Genomic DNA, 18,391 nt, shown 5'->3' with positions numbered 1-18,391 from the left:
CCCCTGCAGCTGCCCACCCGCGCCCTTCACGCCCTCCGCGACTTCCTCGCTCCTTCCCCTCCCTTTCCCTAAAACAAAGGAGCGGAGGTCCTGCCCCACCCCTCCCCCTCCCCCGCCGCCTTACCTTCCTGCGCCGCGCCCCAGGACTAGCGGTTTCTCGGAGGAGACAATACCATAAAATGCGCCCCGTTCTCCCACGCCCCCCCTCGAGCCCCCGTCTCCACCCATCTTTCAAACAGCCTAGATGGGACCGCTTTGACTTTGCATTTTTCTTTCCTTTCTCCCAGCCCCTCCCTTCCCCCTCCCCATTTTCTTTTTAAACTAGCGAAGAAATAAAGGTTGTTACAAAGCACTTTCCAAAATGTCCCTTAAGCCCATTTAAGACAAACCGTGAAGGTAGCCCCCTCTCCTCACGACTGAGCCCTAATTTTAAATCAGGAAACAGAATAAATTCCCTATCCATGGGAGGGCAACTTACCTGCTTCTAGCTTTTAAAAGAAAAAATTTCACTTTAGGTTTCCAAGTAACCCCCCCTCTACCCTCCCACCTCCCCTCCAGAACTGCCTCCGTCCTTCCAGGTCCTGTGTTACCATGAACGTCTTTTTCGTTATAAAATATCTGCGAATGCCTTCAGAGCTCTAAGAGAGAAGGTGAGAGGTGGGCTCCAGGTAGAGCCGATGGAGAAAGAGTCGCGATGCCTTACCCATTGCTGTTTTAGCCATTGTAGGGATGTGCAGATGCCGAGCGGTGGCGAAGGCGAAGGGTCCGGCTACAGCAGCGGAGAGAGCGAGAGAGAAGACTGAATAAGGCACTGAGTCTGCAGAGTGGGACCGTGCTAGAGAAAGAGCAAGAGGCAGGAGCCCATGAATAATTATCACTCAGAAGCTCAAGCAGATTGGCTCCCAAGGTCCCCTGACTTGACTCCCGCAGAGTCAGAATCTCCAAGCATTAAATATTGATCGGCCAATGATGCTGGAGTACAAAGTACCAGAATGCAGTTTGAAATGGAAATCAGTCCTTCCCTGGTGGCTCCCCCCATTTTGGGGGCCTGATAGTACAGTCCAAGCAGAGTGGAGCTTTAGCCCTGGAGCCTCCTAGGAGCTAAGAACTGGGCTGTGCTTACCTGGGAGCCGGGAGGCTTGACTTTGTTCGTATATGTTTCACTGCACAATTCAATGGAAAGTCATTCAGAGGACTGGAAAGTCCTCACAGTACGCTGCCAGTTGGGAGATTCTGTTTAAAGACTTTTTGTACTTTCACCTTTGGCGCTGTCCTTGGTTGGTTCTAGTGTTTCAGGGCTATCTCATGTCTGGTTGTGGTGTCTGTTCAGACTAGACTTGCAGTATTGTCTTTTATCTTCTAGCACAGCTGGACTTTGGTGCTTCTGAACTCTTGAAGGTTTCTTAGAAGAGGAAGGTCTGGTGTTTTCTCCCCTTGGCACAGGGAAAGGGGCTGCCTGGATGCTCAGGAATAGGGATAGTAATTATGGTCCACCTGGGGCCATGAGGGTAGAGGATGAAAGTTTAGCTTCTGACACCTGTGTCCTATTCACCTGGCAGCAGGGTGGAACCAAGTTGGCTGGTTCACTTGGGCATTGGGGGAGCCACAGGTGACTGTCATGCTTCCTTGAAGGTGTAGGAGTACATGAATTGCTATCTTAGTGACCTTCCCAGAAGGAGAACTCTTTACATTGAAAATTTTAGGAGAGAAGAAAGGCTTGGTCTGGAGCATGATTTTTCTGAGATCTAGAGCGACTCCATTTATTTAGGCCAAGGAAACTGTGTTTAAGTTTCAAAAAGATTGAGCAATGTGGTATGTGAGGATCTTTGAGACCAGTTGCAAAAAGTGACTTTAATTACAAACAAGACATTCATTAATTCATCCCTTCTCACTTAAGGGATGCCAATCGTTAATTCACCCCTTTTCACTTGACTCAATTTTTTTTTTTTTTGAGTCGGAGTTTCACTCTGTCGTCCAGGCTGGGGTGCAGTGGTACCATCATGGCTACCACAGTCTCGACTTGCTGGGCTCAGGTGATCTTTCTGCCTCAGCCTCCTGAGTAGTTGGGACTACAGGCACATGCCACCATGCCTGGCTACTTTTTTTTTTTTCTGATTTTTTGTAGAGTTGAGGTCTTGCCATGTTGCACAGGTTGGTCTTGTACTCCTGGGCTCAGGCAATCCACTCGCTTCGATTTCCCACAGTGTTGAGATTACAGGCATGAATCATTGTGTCCAGTCTTGACTCAAACATTTTTTGAGCATTTGCCATCTGCACAACTCTGATGATACAGCAGTGAGAAAAAGTTTAGGACTTCCCATCATGGAGCTTTTAAGCACTGTTCATTTAACATTTCTGTGAATTCATTGAACCAATCTAAGTCCATGTAGAAACTGTGGTTTCAATATTAGAAAAATAAGCAAAGAACTGCTTATTCCAATGTGTTCGAAAGCTGAAAGAAGAGCACATTGCTGCATCATGAACATGTATGAAACCTGCCAAGCTTTCTGTTTCATAAAAAGAATAAGAATTTTTATCATTAATAAAATAAGTTTTTAGCATCTTTCTATCAGACCATGTTTCAAAATTTCCTTCTAGCCTCTGGATAAATGCAGTTTCAAATACACAAAACTATTTGAAAATGGCAGGGCACTCTCCTTGGTGCTGAAACACATTTCTTCACCTCCCATTACTTCCTATTAGCTGGTACGACATTTTTAACCCCATGGACATTTTACTGAAGGTAGGAAGCTACTGAAATTGGAGCAATTCTGACCTGCTGAATCATGGGGAAAAGAAAAGAGGAAGTGGAGCTCAATAAAGTTATTTCTTGAACAGGAAGATTAGAGATTATAGTTCCTGTCATTGTACAGATCTGTGACTATGACACAGCAGGAGACTGATATGGAAATTGGCAGGATCTAGAAATAAGCAACCATATTCTCCCTCTCTACAGGTATTTCCAACTTTCAGTGTGAGGGTTAATTCTCTCTTACTGAATTATTACCAGTCATGAGCTGAGGGATCTTCAGCATGCCTGTGTGACTAATATCTTTAAAGTATTCCTGTCTCCCCACCATACTCTTTCCCCACAGGCTGTGTGTCATCTCTACACATCCTTCAGCTTACTTGAAGAACAAGGAACCTAAGTCATGGGATTAACATCTTTAACAATGGCAATTGGTAGCTAAATGAGATATTTTGTACTTTTGGCCAGTGTGAGGAGAACAAAACAAAATGCCCATTCTGCTGTCTAAATTCTCATAATCTGGTGAGTATTAGTTACTGATGGATGGAAATATGAAAAGGAGGTAAGTATATACAGGGCTAAGTGTCAGATGTGTGACTCTTTTTATTTCTGACTTTCTGGGTGCTAGCCACCTAAGTTATGTGTTATTTTCAAGTAATGCCAATCAGGGGAAGAGAGTAGGTTAATATGATTTACTATAGTATATAAAGATAGTAGGTTATTGCCAACTGGCTGAGAAAAACTAAATACATTCAAAGAGCTGTGTCATTATCAAATAGTTTTTAAAAATTTATTTTAACATTACAAGGCGCTATCATACATATAGATCTGGGAAAGCAAGGGTAAAATAGAAATAGAAAAATTATTTCATATTCAATAGTTTATTCACTTATTCATTCATTTCTTCAGCTAATTTTTTTCAACAAATATTTATTTAATGAAATTTCAGGCTTTTATATTGTGATGTTAGTCATCCCTTAATATCTAAAAAAAATAAAATAGAAGAAAATGTAATACTCATCTCTTTAAGAAAATATTAGCAATTTTAGAAAATGAATATAATTTTGTGTATTAGTTAGAACATCTTTTGTTACAAATAATGGAAAAAAAAAACCTGTTTCTGATAATAAAAGATCATTTGCTGTCTCATCTAACTATAAAGGTAAAGTGGACTCCCAGAGGTCTGGAGATGAGAATCAGTACTCCCTAAAGCAAATGGTTTTGATGGGGTTGGGTAGACATCAAAACTAAAGAATGAGTACTAGATTTGTCCAATGTAAAATAAGGACAAGAGTATCTATCTTGCAGGGATTTGAGTAGACTGAAGGGTTATCATGTCTAAGCTGCATAAATCACCATAGATATTTAATGATTTTTTTTAATAGATAGGGTCTTGCTCTGTTACCCAGGCTAGAGTGCAGTGATGTGACCATAGCTCACTGCAGCCTTAAACTCCTGGGCTTCAGAAATCTTGTCTCAGCTTCCTGTGTAGCTGGGACAACAGTTGCTCTCCACCATGCTGAGCAAATGATAATTAATAAATTTTAAGTACTATGGCTATGTTTAATGCTTCCAGTACATTTAAGCCTTTTAAGAGTAGGAACTGAGCAGTGTATATCTTTATATGCTTTCTAGTGATTGGCTTCATGATTTACATGGTAGTCAATAAATGTGAAATAATAATAATAATAATAATAATAATTAACACACTATTGAAAATGATTCAAGACAACAGATCCCAGTGAAGTCACATTTATACTTTCAACCATGCTTCTTTGTTTAGCCCAGGCTGGAGACAGGTATTAGGCTGTTTGCTGGTGTTTACTTGTTTATATACTACCTTATTCCCCCCGAAAATAAGTGATTAGAGCTCACATCAGTAAAAGGCCTTTGTTAATTTTTGTTATCTTTAATAGCAGTAAACTGGAATTGTAGAAATCAAAGACCTGCTAACAGAAATTTTAATCACTGTGGGTTATAGCCTATTGTATACTGTGTATGAGAGAAAGCCTGAGGTGTATTTTTCTTTCCAAACTGGAGAGAAATGGTTGCTTTGGAGGATTACTTGATGTCATCATCTATAGTCATGTGATTTTATGCTATTAATAATCATGTGTCTGGGAAAGAATCCTAAAATAATTATTAAAAGTTAGTCAGATATGGAAAACATTGTTAAAATTAAATTAATTTTTAAAATTTGAACTCAGTTTACAAAGGAAGTTTCAAAAATAAAACCCACATAATAGTTTATGTGGGAAGTTTAGCATACAATGCAGTTACAGCTGAAAACATTTGGAGATGCATCTAAAGCAATCACACATGAAAAATAGTCAATTGGCTAACATTTTGATTATTTTGCCACACCTAAATCTTTCTAGATTAATAAAAAAATAAAAAGGATCTTATATCCTTGGTTTATTCTAAAAGTAAGCATTCCAAGGAAGGAGAGCTGGTGTTCTTTATTAACAATGAAATCTGTATTGTTCAGGAATTTGCCAATGTGTTAGAGTTATTTCTAAAATGCAGAATGAGCATATTTTATTGTTTTCCTCTGATATTAGTTATTTAAAAATGAAGAATGTTTAATTAGTATCTTCTTTTCTGCACCTAGGGTTTTCTTAATGCTCAAGTGAGACTTGTGTATATTAGTAATTAGTATAATTCACCCCTGAAGCAAAATGACTTATTGAAATTAGTAATTCCTGTTGACGGTTTTATAATTGAACTTTTCTGGAAATGGACTTGCTCTAATAATAAGAAGGACTGGATATAAATTTAATAAGCTGAATCTTGACATTAAACTGGGAGTGTTGAAAAACTATTTGCTATCTTGCCACCAATTACTGTAACTTTTTTCTTCTCTCAATGAGTAGATTTACAGCTTGAATCCAGTCAGAACATTATTTGAACACCATTGAAGCTGGGAAGCTGTTTTCCCTTGGGATTCCACTCAGCATTTCAGTTTATAACTCCTGAGTGAGAATACAGTGAAGACAACATCGAAGTGCCTGGAAGAGAAATCTAGGAGAAATATGACTCACTGTACTTATTCCATATGCTCCAATATATTTTATTTTTGAACAACACCCTACTGTAAGCATTTTAGTATACATATAGTAATATCAGTTGCCTAAGAATTTTGTTTTTCTAAATCAAGCTGGAGGAAGGAGGAGGACGACTTAGGGAAGAGAAAAAGAAAAGAAACCATTTTATTATACTGTTTTCCAGGGAGATTATCCCATTAGTCATTTATTAACTCATTCTCTGACCCTCTGAACTTCCCCCACCCCCATTTGCTGTATTATCAAATAGAATTGAATTAATGGATGTAGGTAGTATTTAAAAAAATCCATTTAATCAAAAATTTAATTTGACAGTAACATTATCCTTGAACTCTACTGTAGACAACAGAATCTCATTCCACTTTTTCTTCTCTCTTCACATATTTAATGACTCTTCCTTTTTTTTTATTACTTCCTGAATCATAGACTAAGAAACTACGGCTAAGTTTTCAGTTCAGTTCAAAAACAGAGCAATGTGCATTCAGGCAGCAAATGCTGTCTATTGTGACAAAAAAGAAATTGTCCATAGATTTGCAGATGTGCTATTTGGGTGTATTTAGCATGTGTAGAAAATGTCCTCTTTTGGAAAGAGGATTCCAATAACTTTTTCATATATAACTTTTTATATTAAATATTTACATCCAAATATAAACATATCATACCTAAATTTTTGTCATGAAGTATTCCATCTGACACAAAAGAAAGCAAATAGTGAACTTGCATCAATCAAGTTAAAAAGTTAACCAGATTTTATTGCTTCCATTTCTTTTTTTCATTTTTCCTGAAATCTTTAAAAGAAAGTCTCAGGCATCATTTAAATTTACTCTTACATACTTTTTCATATTCATAAAAACTATGAATCTTTTCTTATACAAATACAATTCTATTATCACACTTAGCAATTTTAACTATATTTCATTGATATCTTCTAATACCCAGTTCATAATCACATTTTCATGATTGTCTCATGAAATGTCTTTTCACAGTTACTTTGCTTAAAACAGTACCCAAATATGGTCCACAAATTCTATTCGCTTTTATGTTTCCCACATCTCTTTTAATCTGGAGCATTCTTCCCTTCATTTAAAAAATTCCTGCCCTTGCCTTATTATAGAAACTGGGTCAACTGTCCTATGAACTTTCCTATATTTTGGATGTGATCATTTGCATTCAGTGTGGTCACTTACTGTGTTCCTATGTTCCTTATAAATGGAAGTCAAGTTTTGAGACTTGATTCAATTCAGGATCATTTCAGCAAAGAATAACTCAGATGTATTCAGTTTAATTATTTTATTTATTTACTTAGAGAGATGGTCTCTGTTGTTCAGGCTGGAGTGCAGTGGTGTGATCATAGCTCACTTCAGTCTTGAATTCCTGGGCTCAAGTAATTCTTTCACCTCAACCTCCTGTGTAGCTGGTACTATGGGCATGCACCACGATACCTGGCTGATTTTTTAATTTTTTTTAGAGATAGGGCCTAGCTATGTTGCCCAGGCTGTTCTTAAACTCCTGGCCTTAAGGGATCCTCTTGCCTTGGTCTTAAAAGGATTACAGGCATGAGCAACTGTGCTCGGCCTGTTTAGTTTAATTAGAAGCACAGCTGATTTTTATTTACATGCACTGGAGATCAGTCGTGGAACCAAGGCAAGTGAGGGTTTTAAGGGCAAAACCCATAGCAGCCTGAGGAACAGTGAAATATGATATTTTGTTCATCAGAAAACTGACTAGTTAAAACTTATCAGGGAGAACATTCTCCCCAAAGCAGACTGGCATTTTTATCAGGAAGGCAACTTGAGTTAGGAGTTTCCTGAGAAATCCTGTGCTGAACTCTTCGCCTTAGTTAAGACTGCCTCACTTCTCTTTTATAATAACTTTGTTCCCCATTGGTCAAATTCTTCTCAGTGAGCTGTGATGGCTTTAGTCTTTTTGATACAGTATTGTGGTGCACTAAATATTTATGTCTCCTCAAATTCATGTTGAAAATCTGATTTTCGAGGCAATGGTACTAGAAGGAGGCACCTTTGGGAGGTGATTAGGTCATAAGGGTAGATTCCTTATGACTAGGATTAATACCTTTATAAAAAAGACTGCAGAGAACTGCCTTGCATCTTCTACATGTGAAGACATAGCTAGAAGGTATCATTTGTGATCCAGAAAGCAGGTCCTCTCCAGACATTGAATCTACTAGCACCTTGATCTTAGAGTGTCCAGCCTTCAGAACTGTGAGGAATAAATTTTTGTTGTTTATAAGCTACCCAGTTTATGTATTTTTTGTTGTAATAGCCCACATAGGTTAAGACAGAGCTGGATGTCAGCCTAGCGTAATGGCAGTGTGGTAATTTGTAAATGCCTGCCTATCATTCAGTAGAAGATGCAAGCAAGTATGAGGGCACTCATACTTTTGTTATGAAATATTTGACATCTAATTTTATATTTCATTTTTGATTGGCCTAGAACCAACCAGGAGATTAGGAGACTAAGTCCATGGGTCACTTTGGACAACCAACCTTTGTTTCCCCACCTAATGACTCTTCCTGATGTGTTTACCCATGTGTTAGTTATTGTATTGACTCAATAAATGGTAGGCCTGTGAATAGGAAACATTTTATTAGCTAGAACTGTTCTTGCTAACAAGTTTTATGCTGGTTGATTGAACTTCTAAAAGTTGAGTTGTTTTATTTATTTTTTTGGATAGTTATAAAATGTGTATCACACATTTTAGCCTAGTGCTATCTGGTGTCTTGCATACTTTTTAATAGGCCACTATGTCAGGTTCCTCCCAAAATATGAGAAATAGGACAATTTTTCTTTTCAGTTCTTAGAAGGGCAGGATGAGGTTGAAAAAGTGTTGGCATTTACATGAAATGTCTAATTTTATAAGAAAAAAAGTCTGTTGGGTGCATGTCGAGAGGACATAAAGATAATCAGTGCCAGTTGCTGCCTGAATGTATTTGGTTTAATTGCAAAGAACAAACATTCTAGGAAGATTTAAACAAATCATGAAATTTATGAATTGACTTATGACAAAGTAGTTTACCTTTCATTTTTTTTAATTTTAAAGATGTGGGGTACAATTCAGGATTAGGTACATAAATTGTCATTGTACAGGTGAAGTTTGGGCCTACTCTTGGTCCCCACTTTGACTGGTTTGGGATCAGGTACCCTTACTGATATTATGTGGCCCTCCCATCCCTCCCCTGACAGTGTTCTACTCCTGCCAATCCCTTTCTTATAATATTATGATAAATGTTCAGGGTCTGCTTATGAGTTAGAACATGTACTCAGTTCTTTGCTTCTGTGATAGATCACTGAGTATGATAGACTCTAAATCCATCCAAATTGCTGAGAAGTCTATAATTTTGTCCTTCTTTATGGCTGCATCATATTCCATTGTATATATGTACCGCATTTTAAAAATCCAGTCCACTTTTGATGGACAGCGCTGTTGGTTTTATAGTTTTGCTATTGTGAATAGTGCTGCAATAAACATGCATGTGCTGGTATCTTTTTTGTAGAATGAGTTTAATCTTAATTTGCATTATTAGTTATCTATCTCTTTTTGTCCCTGACATCCCATGGGTGACCTTGAGGGCCTGGATATATAAGTAACATCTGCAACTCTGGGGGGCTAGAGGTCAATTGAGGCATGTGGATTAGATGTGTTTGGGTTAATGCTTTTTAGAAGGGTCTTGGACATTTAAGAAATTCCATAATTGGCAGTGTTGGCAACTGTAACAATTGTCTGTTTATTTCTATAAATGTTTTACTTATGGAGGCCTTTTAGTGAGCTCGTGGTTAGATCTCCAGTGGGGATGGATATTTACATTGTAAGATCCTTAATATGTTTGCATTGGGAAGTAAAAATCCATGGGTTGTAGGTTCTGAAGTTTCCAAGCAGCACTGGTGGTTAAAAACACTTGGAATGGTTCTTTTTAATATACTTCCTAGACTGTCTCTCACTGGTGTCTTTCCCTATGTAATTAGTCTACTGGCTGTGTACTATGTAGGGGTGTGTTCACTGGTATCTCTTTAGGAAACACAGTTTGCACCAGTTGGGTACGACCCTATATAACGTTAGATTTTGAAAACACTTGACAGGATCTGAATATAACAAGTTAATGTGGTCAGCAAAGGAAAGAAAGTTGATGAGAATTTTGTGATGTAGATTACATCATTATTAAGGCTATGGTGGAAATTTAGGATAAAGCATATTTAATTCTGTAAATATTGACTGTTATGGTTTTAAATACCATTAGCTTACACATTTAAAAATAGAACTTTGATTACATACCCTTAAAGACAAAACATCTGCAAAAAAATCTTGAACAATCCTTCATAGCTTCTTGTTTGTATAATATGGGTGTGGAAATTCTGAGATTATTTTATACATAGTAGGACTAAGAAAATTGGTACATATAATCTCATTATTGGAAGCCAAGGTCCTGTCTGGGGGAGAAAAAAGATATGAATATGTAATTGGGAATGGTATGAAAGAAAGACTCTTGTGGTATTAGATTGAAGTTAGAGGTAAAAGAATATATATATACATACATACTTAATTCACAATATTTACAAATACACTGTTGGGAGCGGGCCGTGGAGGCTTGCCTGAGCGTTAGGGATCCAGGCAGGCTGCGGACCTTGAGACCACCAGGCTGGTTCAGGAGCTGAAGGCCCATTACCTCCTCCTTTCTTTGTTGTTTAGCGTTACCCACTGGCAAGGACTTTTATGATCTAAGCATGAAGTTCTGAGAATATGACAGGCATGGCTGACTCTAGAGATCCAATGTTCCCGTTTCTCACAGACTGTGGTTTCCGCTTTAAACTTAACACAGTTCAAACTCAGATCACATTTGGGAGCCTTATACATAATATAAGCTTCTTTATAAGATTTAAAAATATATTTATAAAATTAGTATATACATTTAGAGGGCTGTTTCCAGTGTTAGGTGGTATAGATTATTATCTAGGGTTACCAGAAATGGCCCAGCACAAACTTTGGGCTGGGCCACATTCTTTAGGAACTGGTTTAAGCCATAATTAAGAGTTGTTTATAGTACAGGTAAAATTAGCACAGATAAGAAAGGTATTAGGATTTTAGTCAGTTATATTGCTTTTGAGGAATATAAACCAAGCATAAGGAACAGTGAGATAACTTTGGGATTGTCCTTCCTCATGCTTGGGAAAACGCCTGGTGGGTGGGGATGCCCCCCACCTACCTGGCTTTGTGTTCACGTGAAAGTCTTGTGATTTGATTGGGATTGTCCTTCCTCATGCCTAAGGAAACACCTGGTGGGTGGGGGATGCGCCTCACCCACCTGGCCTTGTGCCCACGTGAAAGTCTTGTGATTTGACATGTGAAAATTTGGGATAAAAGACTCACGTTTGTTCCCAATAAACGGCTTCTGCACTAGACAGAGTCCAGTCTCTTTCTTCCTTCTATTCTCCCAGAATATTCGCCGACGCTGCCACATCTTCCAAGGGACCTCCTAATTCTCTTTGCAGGGGCTGGTCCCCTGCAATACACCATATTTATAATAAAAGTTCATATTTCTTTCTTTTATTTTGTTTTAAAGACGTGGAGTACAATTCAGGGATAGGTATACAAACGTTCATTATGCAGGTACCCTTGTTGATGATGTGTGCCCCTCCCTCCCCTGGCAGTTTCCCTCAACTGCCAATCCCACCCCTGCTTCCCTTGCAGTTTCCCACTACTGAAAGTTCATATTTCTTAGCTCTATTTGCTGAATGAGGTTGTAAGCAATTACACCCTGAGACAATGAGCACAGCTAGCACCCAGATTTTGCGTTAGAAATGACTAAAAGGAAGTAGGGCAGGATGACTCCTTGGAAAGGCAGGATGATTTTGTCAAATCATAGGTCATATTTTAATATGGTCAGCATGGGAGGATCATCTAACTACATATGAAAATAAATTTCTATGAGAGGATATTGAGGGAACACAAATTTATTGATATAACTGTAGATAACACTATAGATTTGAACAAACTATGCAATGCTTTCTGAGCAGTTAAGAGCTTTGGCTGTCTTCAAGGCTGGGACAGAAAATTCAACATGAGTCTGAATCATTTTATTGTGTAAAAAATTAAATTTTTTAAAAACAGAAATGATGAAAAGTTCTCAGCTTGAAGGGGTCTTGATGGCTAAATCTAGGACAATCTAACCATCAACTCAAATTTAACAGTAATGGATGATAATTCATTGAATAAAATAGTATTCTATGGTTTCTATTGATGCTAAGTAAATAAATGACAGAGAAGGAAAAATTCTTTATTATCATAGAAATTGTATAACAAATGTAGAAGGAAAGATAGAATTAGAAAAATCTCTATTATACAACTACTATAGTAATAATTGACTCAGGCAAGAATCATTAATAAATGATAAAACTGAAATTTTAATGGGAAAAAGATAATTACAGTGTCTCAGAGTAGTTTCTCACTGACTACTTATCAATTACAAAGAAAATATTGATTATTTTACATGGAGAAAATTTGTGGAAGACATCTGAACCAAGTGATTGACATTAACATCACTAGGAATATGGTAAACTAATATCATGTGCTTCTTGGCACTAAGATGCACTAAGAGGGCACGACATGAGTTATGTGGTGTTCCTGCCAAATGCGCAAAAACAAATTGTGACAAAATACTAGAAAAGTCCATATTGAGAGAGCATCCACAAAACAACTAGCCTATACTCTTCAAAAATATTTGTCATAAAGGCAAAGAAAGGCAAGAAACTATTACAGATTAAAGGAAACTAAAGAGAGATGATAACTAATTGCAATGGGTGATCTTAGATTGGATTGTGGACAAAAAAGGTCAAATGAATGTTGTTTGGTGATGACTGGTGAAATTTAAATATAAATTGTATTAATATAAATTTTATCAATATTGGATTTTCTGAATTTGATGACTATAGGTTATGTAAGAGAATGTTTCTATTCTTAGTGGAAATAGACACTGTAGTACTTAGCAATAAGGGTCATGATGTTCACAGCCATTAGTAATGGAAATGAATATTAATAACATATTAACTTTATTATTTACATTAACATATAGAAAGAAAGAGAGAGAGGAGAGGGATATAAATCAAGTGTACAAAGTGTTAATAGTTAAAGAGTGTAGGTGAAGTTTATGTAGGAGTTCATTAAACTGTTCATACAAATTTCCTATAAATTTGGATTTTCTTCAAAATAAAAAAATATAAAAAATAATTAATTTATTTTACCTTTTCAGGGCTTTGGGGCTGATAGTCAATGGAGGTTTTGTTTTAAAGGAAGAACCTAATATAGCTTTGTAAGCATTCTACTTATAAAGAGAGAAATAAATCAAAGTATACAATTCCTTTAATCCCCTCTGCAAAATTAGGATGTTAGACTTTCAGCAAGGTCTAACCAGAAAACTTAAAGCCTACTTAAAGCTTTGTGATTTGGGCAAATAAATGAAATCTATTCATAAATACTCAAATTATCCTTGAAGTGGGGTTGTGAGTCCTGTTTTACCTTTATAGTTTTTCTGAATTATGAAAATTACAGAAAAATTTGCAGATTTGGTCACCTGTTAAGTCTTTCAGGGGAAATGTTCTCGTCAGTATTTATGAAAAGTTTGAACCAATTTATCTTTGCTATTGTGGATACTTTATTTAGCAGGTACTGGACATATACTTGGGTGCCACTGAATAAATGTCTTAGAGATATACAGATCCATCACTATGCATGAGACAGTGTTGAGATATCTTTTCTATAGGGACAGATTGTTATATTTGAATAAATGCCTTCGGATTCATGAAATCAGAGGGAAAACTTTTTTTCTGACAGAGTAATAAACCTATAAGGAGTTGTATAAGTCAGAGTTCTCTTGACAAATAGAACTAGTAGTACATATATTATCTATTTTCTCCTCTATCTATATCTAAAAGTATGATTATTAATTACTTTACTATAAGAAGTTGGTTCACATAATTATGGAGGGTGAGAAGTCCTAAGATCTGTAGTTCAAAGACCTAAGAAACAGGAGATACAGTGGTGTTTGTTCCTGTCCAAGTTCAAAGATCTGAGAACCAAGAGAACAGATGGTATAAGTTCTAGTTTAAATTCAAAGGTAGAAGACTGATGTCCCAGTTCAAAGACTATCAGGCAGAAAAGCTCAGACTTTTGTTTTGTTTAGGCCTTTGAGCAATTGAATGATACCTACACTGGAGAGAACAATCTACTGTACTTAGTCTACGGTTTCAAATATTAATCTCATCCAGAAACACCCTCACTGACATACCCATAATAACATTTACCCAAACATCTGGGCACCCTGTGGCCCTGTCAAGTTGATGCATGAAGTTAACCACCACGGGTGTGATTTGTGCATAGTAATTTATGGGTGAATTATACCTTTAGATTCAGAAATGTGGGCTTTAATTCATAACAAAGATTTCCTTTGTATGTGGGGCTGCCTCTGATAAGTCATTTCTTTTCTTTCATGTTTGATTGAGGTGTCTCAGGAAGTTAGGAAATCTCTTTATCTTTATAACATGCCTATGGGACAAACTGTGACATGGTAGTTGCATTCCCCTTCAGGACTGAAGGATCTAGTCTCTCAACCATCAGATCTTCCTGGAAATTTCTGTCTCCAGTTGTTTTTCCCAAGGTCATGCTCTTTTCGGGGCAAGCTTACAACTGGTGACTGACTGATTCCTAGTAAAATACCATCTTACTGGGGAACAATTCTGAAAGACCATCCAGCTTCAGAACTCTTCATAAGGCCACCTGGGGTCTTGGTTGAGACTGCATCACAGCCCAGTCTTATTCTCTGCCCAATCTTGCCTTTTTCTTCTTCCCTTCTTCTTCTTTTTTTTAAAAAATAATTATTTTATTTTAAAAATGTGGGGTACAAATGAGGGTTAGGTACATATGTGGCTTTCATACAGGTAAAGTGTGGGTACCCTTATTGTTGTTATGTGCCCCCCACCCCTGAAAGTGTCCTATTACTATCAATCCCTTTCTTATAGTATTATGATAAGTGTTCAGGGTCCACTTATGAATGAGTACATTTGGTACTCAGATCTTTGCTTCTGTGATAAATCACTGAGTATTATAGACTCAAATTCCATCCAGGTTGCTGCAAAATTTATAATTTTGTTTTTCCTTATGTTTGCATAATATTCCATTGTGTAAATGTACCACATTTTATTTATCCAGTCCACTTTTGATGGGCAACATCTTCCCTTCTAAAGATGTTGAACCCAAGTGTATATTACCATAAATGGCTTACACAAACAAATCTTTGTCTTAGATTCTTCTTCTGGAGAACCCGACCTGCAAAAAAGCTGCAATTGTGTACAGCTTCTAAGACATGTTAACCTACAACTTTAAATAAGGAGGCTTCTGTAATACAGTGCCCAGTACAAAATATACATTGACTATTTTAAACACATGCATCATCAACAAATAATATGTTGGGGTCTCTAGGAAAACATTAGTTAAGTTATGATAGAGTATTATGGACAATTGTTAAATAGTCTAGAAATTCGTTTTTACCAGAAATGGAGAGTAAGTTACCTGGCCTTATATTGAAGTAACATTTGACTATTATATGGGTATCAGCAAAATAGAATTTTATAAGACATAATAATAAGTTTGGCTAAGAAGTGTCAGATGTTGTTTTAGAGTAATGAGGCTTAAACTTTAGGAGTCAACTTGAGAGATGGGGCCTGAATACTCTCTTTTAAAGCTTCAGCTAGTTAAAGGGCTGTCACTACCACATGCAAACATACCCAAATTAAGAGACCTGCAAAAAAGCTGCAATTGTGCAAAAAAGCATGCTAAGGAAAGCAATGGCCTTATGACAAAGTCCAGTTTGGGGGCTATGAATGATAAGCATAGCTTTTTTCTTTTAGCTATAACACAAAGGGTTTTATACACTTGGGGAACTCAGGAATTGTTATCATTCCTGCTGAAGAAAGGAGAGATCTCTTTGGATACTGGATCTTAAGGGAGGGTCTCTGGGTCATTTATTTTAGTTAGATTTCATGATGAGATAATTAATATATGAGGAATATTGTATTTTAGTTATTTCAAACACCCATTTTTACAAGGTAAGAGAATAAACTGAGTGGGTCACTGAGAAGCACTAAGGATTGCTTGAGTGAAAAAGACATCTTAAGAATTTTTATTATTATGAATTTGGGGCCTACACTTGGGAAAGACAGTATCAAAAAGTTTTTCAAAGGAAACTGGTCAAAAGAAACTAGTAGCAAAGGAAATTAGCATAAGTTTTAAGTGCCTATGGTTAGAAATTATTATTTGGTTTTACAAAAGTAAAATACTTAAACATAACAGCCAGCACAAACAGATATGAGAAATCATAGCATTTTCAGAAATAAAGAGTTTTCATTAACACTTAGTTGTTTCCATACCTTGCTTATTGTGAATAATGGTGCAATGAACATGGGAATGCAAGTATCTTTGACATACTGATTTTGTTTCCATCGGATATATACCCAGAAGTGAGGCTGCTGGATATACAGTGGTTCTGTTTTTAATTTTTTGAGAAAACTCCATGCTGTTTTCCACAATGACTGCACCAATCTATGCTCCCACCAACAGTTTACAACAGCCCACTTTTCTCCACATCCTCGCCAACATATTACCTCTTGTCTTTTTGAGAATAGCCATCCTGAGAGGTGTGAGGTGATATCTCGTTAGGGATTTGTTTTTATTTTTTGAGTCAGGGTCTCAGTCTGTCACTTAGGCTGGAAGGCAGTGGTATGATCAGGGCTCAGTATAACCTCAACCTCCTAGACTCAGGCAATCCTTCTGCACCAATCTCTTGGGTTCAGGCAATCGTTCTACCTCAGCCTCCTGAGTAGCTGGAACTATAGGTGTGGGCTACCACACCTGGCTAATATTTTGACTTTTGTAGAGACAGGGTCTTGCTATGTTGCCTACGCTGATCTTGAACTCCTGGGCTCAAGTCCTCAGATAACTGAGAACTATCACATACAAGTGCCTCCGTAGGACCTATTCCCTTGAATATTACTCAAACTTTTCCTTATATAATTTTTCTGTATGCGTATGTCCAACATTAAAACATTTTAAAATTTTGTTTAAGAGAACTAAACTGCTACTTAGAAAAAGGGACAAACCATTTGTTATTCTGATATAAGCAGGCATTTATTTGCTTTTGATATTGTAACTTAGAAATGAAGTGAGTCTCCATTAATGTAATTCATCAACTCAAATGTCTTTTCTTCTTTTCTTTCTATGAATTTCAGTTTCTGCAATTCACAAGTATTTTATAAGTATTTTCATTTTATTGTCTTGGAGTTTTTGTTTCTCTAGGCCAGTAATATCTTACATAAGGACTCAGTGGTCTTTATCAGTCAATTACATTGGGAGCGTCTCTGAATTTGAGAGAATTTAGAATGTAATTTATTAATAGTCTCTGGAAAAGACAGAGTCTCTGGAAAATAAGCGTACACCAATATGTTTGTTTAGAATGCATGTATCTCATGTTCACCAAATAAAACAACTTTACTATATATACTCCTGGAAAACATAGGAATTTTTCCTACTTTCATTATCTGCTGTTTTCTATAGTGCTTTCCCAGTAGACTTCTCCAAGTCGAGCTAGGGGCCCAATCCTAAAATTTAAACACTTACTTGTTGGCACTGAAAGCTTTCCTTATATCCTGATTTAGCTCATTTTGTGTACTTTTATGGGATTCCCTATTCCTTTTCTGAAGAAGGGAGAAAAAGTCATGCTGTCAAAAACTTTCATTCTTGGGAGTCCATGAAGCTTCTGACAAGCCAGAAGCATTTAATTCTATTTCATCTGTATGCCCTTTCCAGCACATCCATACACTTATTATACCAATAGTTATATTTCTTGGTTTTTCAAGAATACAAATGCTTATAATTACTCCCTTATTACGCTTTTAATGTCTGTAAGAAGGTTTCTATTTATGTTGCCCCTTTCATTCTTGACATTGGCATCTTGTGTCTGCTCTCTCTCTTTTTTTGATAATTTTCTTCCTTTTCGTTTCATTGGTTTTCTCTATTAGTTTTCTGTTTCATATTTTATTGCTTGTGCCTTCTTTTTCAAAAATTTCCTTCCTTCTGCTTGGCTGAAAATCTCAGGGAGAGCTGTCTGTCCTGGAGCCAATAGACAGTTATCAGGGAAGGCATTTTTGGTTATTTATGGACTTTTCAAGAAACCATGTGATTGTAGAATATGTGTGGTATATAAACTCCTGGATTTATTTTCTCCATTCTAGTTAAGTCAGCAATGCAGCATTTCCTTCATTGTAACTCTTTAAAAAATTTTGGCAAGAACCAACAAAACTAAAAAGCATGGAATGTTCAAACTTTTATAATCCTAAGAATAACCAGTGGGTTTTGGGTGGTGACAGCCTGATCTCTCCATTGTAAAGTTCCCCATCTTCGAATGATTCATATATTGATGATGATTGAATTAAATATTTTATTTGGAGTAATAAAATGTGATTTTTAGAATTCTATAATTTCATTCTCCTTTTTTCATAAAAAAAATATTTTTTAGAT

At 36.7% G+C, this 18,391-nt stretch overlaps 1 protein-coding gene across 1 annotated transcript in view; it reads right to left on the bottom strand.

The window, feature by feature from the left end:
* Window positions 1-1,103, bottom strand: part of STMN2 (stathmin 2) — a 68,302-nt gene extending 67,199 nt beyond the window's left edge. Inside the window, exon 1 of the mRNA XM_008062690.1 lies at window positions 704-1,103. Coding sequence (XP_008060881.1) covers window positions 704-722 — 19 coding nt within the window. The 5' untranslated portion in view covers window positions 723-1,103. The remainder of the gene's footprint in view (window positions 1-703) is intronic.
* Window positions 1,104-18,391: the final 17,288 nt, after the last annotated feature.

The sequence above is a fragment of the Carlito syrichta genome, unplaced genomic scaffold, assembly GCF_000164805.1.
Source record: "Carlito syrichta isolate Samal-C Ts95f unplaced genomic scaffold, Tarsius_syrichta-2.0.1 Scaffold305795, whole genome shotgun sequence".
Taxonomy (NCBI): domain Eukaryota; kingdom Metazoa; phylum Chordata; class Mammalia; order Primates; family Tarsiidae; genus Carlito; species Carlito syrichta.
Note: the sequence above shows the minus strand (reverse complement) of the source record. Positions and strands in the feature narration are given on the sequence as shown.